We start from the raw sequence: 9,817 nt of genomic DNA, 5'->3' as shown, positions 1-9,817 counted from the left end.
AAACAAAAGAGGCTGTATATTTTGAAACTACTGATCATAAGCATCCTGAGAATAGATATTTTGAGTGGAATTTTCTTGCCATGAAGAGGGAGAGGAATTTACCTTCATCATAATGGTAGAGTATTTCCAAAAGAGGGAAGCAGGTTATGACCGTTTAAATAAACGTTTTGTTTTACAATAGTGTACTGTGACAATGACATGTGCTAAATACGCATCGTTTGAGTGAATTACGTACTATTGGCGACAGTTTTATAACGTAAATAACATTGCGAAGAATTAAAAAAAAATATTTTTGAAATTGAATGAAAAAAGTCGTTTTGTATCACTGGCCACATAATCCATCCAATGTAACTTTATTAGCTGTGCTGCTGCTGAACTTCCTAGTGAATCATTAAAGGCGGATCCTTTACTTTGTGGGCGCTAAGTTCCACTGGGCGTCAACCGATATCAGCCAGGTGTCATGCTAATGTGTAAGTGTCAGAATGAGCATCAGGATATAATGCAGCATTTTAACCCGAAAATGAATCAGCTGTTTTGAAGTATGCAACTGTTAAACCTGAATAATAATGATTTTTTAAAAAACTATGGCATTATAAAGAAGGATGATGCCGAATTTAACTTAAAGATATTTTACTTGCAATGTTATATGTAAAAAAAATAAATGATTGAATTACAAATAAATCAGGTTAAGTGAAGTGTGAAATATATATATATATATAATGTTATATTGATTTGTAGTTTAAGACTGTAGTGATCCGGCGGACATGTGGACCCTGAGGGTAACCAGCACACTCCGTGGCTCCACTCCAGCGCTGGATACCATTGGCATCCGGAAATGATGAAAACTGTGGTCTGGGGAGAAAAAGAGAAAAAAAAGGTCTCTGTGAAGAAAAGTGAAGAAATAATGTAAGAGCAGCAGGCTTAGTCGGAGCCTGGCTATCTTTGCATCGCTTCACTCAATCCTCATTTTATAACTGGGACTGAGCTGCAGAAAGTATCCGATTGGCGTCGTTTGGATACTTTGTAACTTTTAAAAAATATCCAATAAAATCACATTCGACAAACACAAGGGACTGGGATGGTTTTCAGGTACGTAACCCAAGAAAAAATGTAGTCAGAGCCTATTAATGTACTGTTATTAGATAATGCACTATTTTCCCAGAGATTATTTTCATTAAGGTCTGTATATATAGTTTTGGTTTAATTTTTTTCCAGATTTTGAAACAACTGTTGACGTAGTTCAAATAATGGCTTACAGTGGCGACGTAAAAAAAGTTTAGAAATTAAATAAACGGCCAGAAAGGGTAGAATGAACAGCTTTTAAATAAAAAAAAAAGTGATGGGTGGTACTTTGAGTTTTTCTCCTTGTGTTTATCAGGGTTGCTGGTTCCGTTTCTGCGATCTGTGCGTGAGTGAGCTGCTTGGCAGATGTCCCAGGTGAAAGAGCCTCCAGGGCCTGAAGGGCCAGAAGAGGACACTTTCACAGAAAACAGTCTTTTGCTCCATACTGATGGTAAGGAGACTTGGAAAAAAGAAACGTAAGCTATCTCTTACTGTTAGAGAATTCCGCCTTCGATGTTCAAACGGTTCGGTTTAAACTTAAAAGAAAACTAACGTTTGGTGCAAAGTACAAATCTCAGCGCAGAAATAGATCAATGTAAAATAAGAATTAATTAGAGACACTATCCTCACTAAATTTACATTTTATTTTATCCATAGAAGTTGTTTTAATTCTCTTCTGAATAAGTGAATATTTGAAAAAGATGAATCAGGCATGTTTTCAAATATACATTTGATTGCTGGAATAATTCTTTTTGATTGAAACTTGAGTTTTAAAATATGCACCCAGCCTGAACTTGGTCTTTTGGACTATGTCGAAGTTTGACATCTTCTTGCTATGGTAATTTAAACCTTTTCCCCAAGCTTTTTATTTGGCGTGTTTTATATGATTCTGATGCATGGTATATTATAGGGCTGATTTATACAGCAGACATTGAGATTCAAACTGAGGATTCTCACAACTCAGGGCTATAGTGCATTTGCTGGTTTTCAGAGTTATGCTGCCACTTCTCCATTGATGTGCATCCAAAAGTACTTTTGTATTGGAAAAAAATGCAGTGTAATAAGTATCTGGTTTGAGAATGTGGAATGAATATCTGTTAAAGTAAAAGTAAAACCCAAACAGCATCATTGATTTTTTAAAGGATTTCCTCCTGATGTACATAAGATTTACATTGAAATTTAGCCACATTTTTTTAAATGGCTGCTATGAAATTCAAAATTAGTCGAATGCTGTAGAAGCCTCTTGTTTGAAGTTGATATTGTGGAAATTTCAGTTTTCTTTATTTAAGGCTCATGTAATTTTCTCAGAATTATGGTTTAATTTTACTAACATCTTGTCAAAGGCTGAACTAACTAACAACATAACACAAACAATTTCATGTAAAATCTGGATAGACAAACTCCAGAGGGACAGCAGTTTGAATGCATGAAATTGGTGTTTGGGTGTGTCACCTGATCAATGGCCAGAAGTTAAATCTTGGCAATTTAATGTGTGTTATATACTAGGCAGCTGTGGACAGAATAAGCATCTGTTTTATTTCTGTTGTGCTTCTATTGCTTTTTTTAAAAAGAAAACCTTAACTTTCTGATTTCAGTTGCTGCTGTAAACCCTGATTTTGCTGACTTGTTTCTTCACCTTCTGTTCTGTCTTTGAATAATGAAAATGCCCTTTTATTACTGCATTGTTACAAAATATGAAATAATAAGTTGATGGAACCTTCTTGTGATGTCAGCAGAAGCATATTATCTGAAATGAGCACTGAAACAAAATGAGAGTTCAATTTATTAGTGTGTTTGAGACTAAAAATTCAAGGGAGCTTGCTTGTGTCCCACTTAAAGTAAAAGTACAAGATAGCATTATCAAATTAAGTGAGATTATAGATACAAACTGTTGCAATAAATTGTGATGAATGTAGACCCATTTTAAACAAATCTATAAAAAAGTGTTTTGCAATTTTAACTGTTTTTCCTCTTTGTTGTGACTGTTTGTTTTTATATAGAATATGTGAATAGCCTAGCTGTTGCTTTCGTAGAATGGCACTAAACCTTGCCTCCAATAAACGTCATTTCCTGTGAATTTTTCACTGACACAAACATAAGGGTATAGCACATCTTGAGTTTTAAGAATTTGATTTGTCCCCTTTTCTCTAGGAAGATAAAATGTCAGGAAGTGATAGGTTTTTATTTTGCATATCAGGTTTTAAGATTCTCAAATTCTCAGCACACATAGAATCTCATCATAAACAGTTGCAGTGGGTGGTGCAGGCATTTAGCTCACTGTCCTTTCACTTCTAGAAACTATTAAAATTCACACACAGAATTTACAGCACAGAAACAGGCCATTCTGCCTGTGTTTATGCTCCACACGAGCCTTCTCCCACTCTATTTACATCACCTAACCCTATCAACACAGCCTTCTGTTCCTTTCTCCATCATGTACTTTTCTAGCTTCCCCTCAAATGCGTCTATGCTATTCGCCTCAACCACTCCACGTTTTCATCACTTTTCTGAAAAAAGAAGTTTCTTCTGAATTCCTTATTGAATTTATTAGTGACTATCTTAAATTTGCGGTCTCTAGTTTTGGGCTTACCCACAAGTGGAAATATCTTTTCTACGTGTACCCTGTTGAACCCCTTCATAATTTTAAAGACCTCTATCAGATCATCTCTCAGTCTTCACTTTTCTAGAGAAAAGAGCCCCAGCTTCTTTTGTCTTTGTTCAGACAGTTTGAGTGGTCTTGATCCAGTTTCCAGTGGGGTTCAACCTATAGCACAAAACTATTTTGAGCTTGGCACTAAATTGGCAATCTCACTTGAGATACAAGAGAGATAGCTTAAGTGAGAAATGGAATTGCTCCACTGATGCATTGTGGGCAGTGCTTCCTAATATTCCCACAGTCCTTCAGATATTCCCATAGTCTTTCAGTTGATGGTGTCGCCATGCCATTTATCTTCTCCAGGGGCTGAGCAAGCTGTTCCAGCATTCTCCTTAATTGTTCTCTATAGAGTCCTTGTGCAGTGTTATATGCTTTGATATCAATATTATAGTGGAAGCTGTACTGCCTACCTAACCATCTGTTTATAGCTAAGATAATGTGGTTATGGAAACATTAATTGTGATATCTGACTATAATACTATCAGTGAAAGATCAACATGCACATTTGCTTTTATGAAACCCAGAAAATTAGATACTTGGTTTCCTGATGTCTCAAATATCAGGCAGTCACACAGCTATTGGAGCATCATTATTTGGATTCATATGATTGCATGATTTTGTCAGGTCTCCAGTCTTCTGTATGGTTTCCCCCAAGTGCAAGTTTGTTTGCATTTTTTAATATTTGGTCACAAAGTAGGAGGCTTTGCAGGAAGGGAGCAGTTCAGTTCCTAGCTGGGAGTGAGATTTATGTGAAAATCCAGAGAGATTAATTAAAAACCTTTAGAAGTGTTCTTCACTCTTCCCCAATCTTGCTCCCCCCCTCTCCCTCTCCCCCTCCCCCCCTCCCCCCCTCCCCCCCTCCCCCCCTCTCCCCCTCCCCCCCTCTTCCCCTTCCCCCCCCTCTCCCCGGCCTGCCTTTTACCATTCTCTTACTGCAAAAGTGTGGGCAGGTGATTTGTTCCCAAATCACTGCCTGTGTTCTGATATGGTTGCAATGGATCAACCAGCCTTTTCCCCTCCATTCCTTCAGATAAGCAGGCAGAATTGTTGGTCCTGCACATTTTAAGGAATATTTATTAATTAAAAAAAATAGTAATTTTTATTACTTCATTAGTAAGGAGCTCAAATTTTCAAGTAATGAAGCATTGTGCACTATTGCTTCATTCCAGATACTCTATTCATTGAATTCCAGTTCCTTTCTTACTACACTGCTCTGCCCTCTAGCTCTCCCACCCCCTCCCCCAAACAACCAAAATTCTACAAACGCACCATTTTAGTTCACATTGTGGAGCTTAAAATATCAAGATGTGTTTTTATAAATCAATGGCCTGAAATTCTGAGAGATGCCTTTTTGGGGTGGATCTGGGGTGGAACATATGACCATCCCATAGATGGATGACTGGCCCCGTCCCAATTCCGGGAGTCAGGGGTATTTGCATACTGTGGGCCAGTGCCCGCACCACTTATGTTGGCACAGGGCACTTATTTTGGCTGGGGTGCAGGGATTTAGCTGCAAGTCCTACCTGCATTACCAGGCTAAGAACATTTAAAAAAAATAAATTGCTGCTGCTGTTCACTAGCAACAGCAATTTTCCAAAAGCAGTCAATTAGAGTCATAGAGTCATAGAGTTATACAGCACGGATAGAGGCCCTTCGGCCCATCGTGTCCGCGCCGGCCATCAGCCCTGTCTACTCTAATCCCATATTCCAGCATTTGGTCCGTAGCCTTGTATGCTATGGCATTTCAAGTGCTCATCCAAATGCTTCTTGAATGTTGTGAGGGTTCCTGCCTCCACAACCCTTTCAGGCAGTGAGTTCCAGACTCCAACCACCCTCTGGGTGAAAAAGTTCTTTCTCAAATCCCCTCTAAACCTCCCGCCTTTTACCTTGAATCTATGTCCCCTTGTTATAGAACCCTCAACGAAGGGAAAAAGCTCCTTAGTATCCATCCTATCTGTGCCCCTCATAATTTTGTACACCTCAATCATGTCCCCCCTCAGCCTCCTCTGCTCCAAGGAAAACAAACTCAATCTTCCCAGTCTCTCTTCATAGCTGAAGCGCTCCAGCCCTGGTAACATCCTGGTGAATCTCCTCTGCACCCTCTCCAAAGCGATCACATCCTTCCTGTAGTGTGGCGACCAGAACTGCACACAGTACTCCAGCTGTGGCCTAACCAGTGTTTTATACAGCTCCATCATAACCTCCTTGCTGTTATATTCTATGCCTCGGCTAATAAAGGCAAGTATCCCATATGCCTTCTTTACCACCTTATCTACCTGTTCCGCCGCCTTCAGGGATCTGTGAACTTGCACACCAAGATCCCTCTGACCCTCTGTCTTGCCTAGGGTCCTCCCATTCATTGTGTATTCCCTTGCCTTGTTAGTCCCTCCAAAGTGCATCACCTCGCACTTTTCCGGGTTAAATTCCATTTGCCACTGTTCCGCCCATCTGACCAACCCATCTATATCGTCCTGCAGACTGAGGCTATCCTCCTCGCTATTTACCACCCTACCAATCTTTGTATCATCAGCGAACTTACTGATCATACCTTTTACATTCATATCCAAGTCATTAATGTAGACCACAAACAGCAAGGGACCCAGCACCGATCCCTGTGGTACCCCACTGGCCACAGGCTTCCAGTCACAAAAACAACCTTCGACCATCACCCTCTGCCTTCTGCCACTAAGCCAGTTTTGTATCCAAAGTGCCAAGGCACCCTGGATTCCATGGGCTCGTACCTTCTTGACCAGTCTCCTGTGGGGGACTTTATCGAAGGCCTTACTGAAATAATTGATCTGAGTGCTTTTGGAAAACCAGCCTTTCAAAATTTAAATTCCCTTCCCTTCTGCCAGGCCCTTAGCAAATCTGAATGTTTGGGCTACACCGATCACTCTTGCATCCAGTGTTGTATAGCTTCATAATATACCTGCCTGTTTCTGAGTGGGCTTACTATAATGTGAAGAGTATTTAAGCCACAATTTCTGATTGGGGCAAAAAGGGCTGAACTCAGAGTAAATGGGTCTGTCCAAACTCCTCCACTGCTGCAGAGTTTTGGTCTCATTTTTAAGGAATTATAATGCTCTTTTTTCTATGTTCTGTTTAGTATTTTCAAAAATAATTTTGCTTAGGTAGTGTATAGTGATGACATCAGTGGAAAAATTAGAGCACATAGGAATGAGTTAACTTGCAACATTAGATGCTGGAAGACCCTTATAGTTTGATAAGCATCGCTGAGGACTTTGTTTTTCCTTTATTTATGCTGCAGGGTGTTTCACCAACAGGAGGAAGATAATCTATCTAATGGAGAAAAAATGGCCAATGGTAAACCTCCTGAATTGAATCCTGCCACTATAAAAACATTATTAGGTGACTTACTGGTCGACTGACTGGTATATTCTTTTAACAAAGGTTCACTGTTTTTCAGTGTGTGTATGTCAACATATTGGCCTAGAAATTCGATGGTGCTGCGCCCATTTTTCAGGCGCTAGATGGGCGCCCAAGCCTCCAATATGGCAGGCAGGAAGTGCACCGCCTGGCATATTGGTACAGTCGAAAAATAGCGTCCAGGGCTCGTGCCTGAAGTTTGTCCCTTTGCATATGCAAATCAGGGGCCTAACACTTGTTTGAGGCCCCCTGTGAAAAATTGGGTTGCCTGGGCCAGCTGCGTTCAGGAAAACTATGGGGTCTAACCAGAGGTCCTTAAAGGGACCACTGCAGGCTGTACCAAAAAGGTAAGTTTAAAAAAAAATACTTTCCTGAATGTCGAGCCGGGAAGCGCAGGAGTGCTTCTTCTGGCTCCAGTGCAGTTCCGCAGATTGATGCCGGTCCCCGATCGCTTTCCTTCCCGGTTGCCCCCGCCCCCCCTCTCAATTGCCTTCCCTTCCCCTTAAATGACTTACCTGAGGGCCTCTGCCGGCGACACTGCAGCACGAAATTCCAAGCCTCTTCGCCGGTGAGCTGCCTGGAGATAGCCAGCGGGTATCTGGACAGCTTGCCAGTCTCGTTTAAATGAGGCCCAATATCAGGTGCGCCTTGGAGCTACTCGTTTAAGCACAGGGATCATTCTGTACACCCAGTTCGCGCCAGCACGAGCGAATTTCTGGGCCACAGTGTTCAGTGACTTTACGTGGTTTGAGTTTTTAAATCTCTGAAAGTAATTTTATGTGTACAGACAGGTGAGCAATAGCATGCTTCAGTCTGTTCTTAGAAGCAACAAAATTAGTAAATTAGTGAAGGCAGTAACACTTTGACATTTGAATCTTTTAAATCATTTTTTTTAAATTAGCCCCACCATCAGGACCCATCTCTTCAAAAAGCATCATGAACAATCCATTGAACTGTGCATGTGCCACACTGTGCATTGGAAAATAATGAAATGTTAACTCATCCATTTAGGCGAATAATGGACAGAAAGCAGTGTTCAAAATGGGACTGACAAGCAAATACAATATCAGGACTTTTAATCTGAAACATGATTTTATACTATGAATTACTGCTCAATCCAAAAAGTCTGCACAGAACATCAGCAGTGAAATTTTACACACGACTTATCATGTTTGTGGTGTTCACAGACAGTGTCATTGTTTGGAACTCTGTCCTTTTGCTCACACATGCTTTAATATAGAATTAACTTTTCTGGGAGCATGCATTAAGGTGTAAAGATTGTTTTTTTTTTCATTGAAAAACCAAGGTGAAGGACCAAATCTCAGTGCTGAATATCAACAAGGTTGAAAATACACTAGGTAAGTAAGTAGTGATGCCAAGTTTGGGGTTTAAAAGTTGGAAGATTGTAGGAGGAAGGAAGGATTGAGGAAGGTAAAGAGTGTCAATTTTGAGACCCTGGTCAAAAAAAAAGTTAGAATAAATCAGGAATAGCATAACTCAGCATGCATTCAACACTGTTTGTAGGGAGGAACAAGAGCGTGTAGGATGCTACAATGTGGATCTAAAACATTTTTAGAGCAGCACTGACCAAAGTAGTATTGATTTAAAGTAGAGAAAGGCTAGAATGGTTGCAACAAAGGCTCAAGGTGATGCAGGAATTGCCTATCAGATGATCAGTATTCTGTCAAGAATGCAAGACAGGTGCCAGAAAACTCTTCCCAGATATGGGGGGGGAGTATTCAAATCTTGTACAGACTTGGGTTTTATAGAAAAATCACAAGATAGGTACAAATGATAGGCCATTCAATCTATCTTCGCTATCTATCCAGAAAGACCCTGCTGACCCCTATAATGGCATCCAGCTGCTTTGCAAATGATTTCAAGGATTTTGCCTCCACTCCTTTACCCAAAGCCTATTCCATGTATTGATCATTGTTTAGTGCAGAGAAGAACTTCCTGACATCACTCCTAAATGTGCCTTTTACTACTTTGAACCTATACCATTTATTTTGTTTTCATGTTTTAGTTTGAAGTAGAGTTCTGAATTTACCTTCTCCATATTCTTTACTATACTATAAGCCTCTAAGATTATTTGTCAGCCTTCTTTCAAGACTGACAAGCCCAAGTTTCTTTAATCTTGCCTTATAACTCAGTCCTCTGATGCTAGGCATCAGTCTCTTGGCTATTTTCTGAACCACTTCCAAGGTTTGAATGTTTCCCCACTGTCTTGGTGAATGGAACTGGATGCAGTATTCAAGGTAAGATCTGACCTGAGCACTTTACAGTCTGAACAAGAATATCTCCAACTTGTACTGTACTGTTTTGCCTATTATAGTTCCGTATTCAGTTTGCTTTGCTGATTGCTGCCCAGCTGTGATCAGATATGTTGAGTTTGCCAAAATCCCTAGATTTTTCAATTTCATCTTTAACTATTTCAACACCATTCATGGAGTTTTTATGTCACCTATTTTCTTCATATTTGTAGTACTTTACACTTGTTCATATTAACTTTCATTTGCCATTGATATTCTCACATACGTTTCGTTTAACTCATTTTGTAGTTCTTGAGCTCTCTCCTCCGATTCATCTAAACTATTAATGAAAATTAAAAGCAGTAGGGTTCCCAGTACCATTCAGTGGGACATCCCACTCAGCACTTACCCTTATCCCGACACAGCTTTTTAAAAAATGACTTATTACCTCCTACCCTTC

At 40.0% G+C, this 9,817-nt stretch overlaps 1 protein-coding gene across 3 annotated transcripts in view; it reads left to right on the top strand.

Annotated features, from left to right (window-relative positions):
* The first annotated feature begins 829 nt into the window (after positions 1-829).
* LOC137334976 (myoD family inhibitor domain-containing protein-like) overlaps positions 830-9,817 on the top strand; it is a 75,343-nt gene continuing 66,355 nt past the window's right edge. The window contains exons 1-2 of one of the 3 annotated variants that reach the window (XM_068000069.1): positions 830-1,089; positions 1,379-1,513. In XM_068000069.1, coding sequence (XP_067856170.1) covers positions 1,429-1,513 — 85 coding nt within the window. In that variant the 5' untranslated portion in view covers positions 830-1,089; positions 1,379-1,428. Of the gene's footprint in view, positions 1,090-1,378; positions 1,539-9,817 lie in introns of those variants that run through there. The other 2 variants (XM_068000067.1, XM_068000068.1) reach the window with 2 other exon arrangements.

This window comes from Heptranchias perlo, chromosome 18 (genome assembly GCF_035084215.1).
Source record: "Heptranchias perlo isolate sHepPer1 chromosome 18, sHepPer1.hap1, whole genome shotgun sequence".
Classification (NCBI taxonomy): Eukaryota; Metazoa; Chordata; class Chondrichthyes; order Hexanchiformes; family Hexanchidae; genus Heptranchias; species Heptranchias perlo.
Note: the sequence above shows the minus strand (reverse complement) of the source record. Positions and strands in the feature narration are given on the sequence as shown.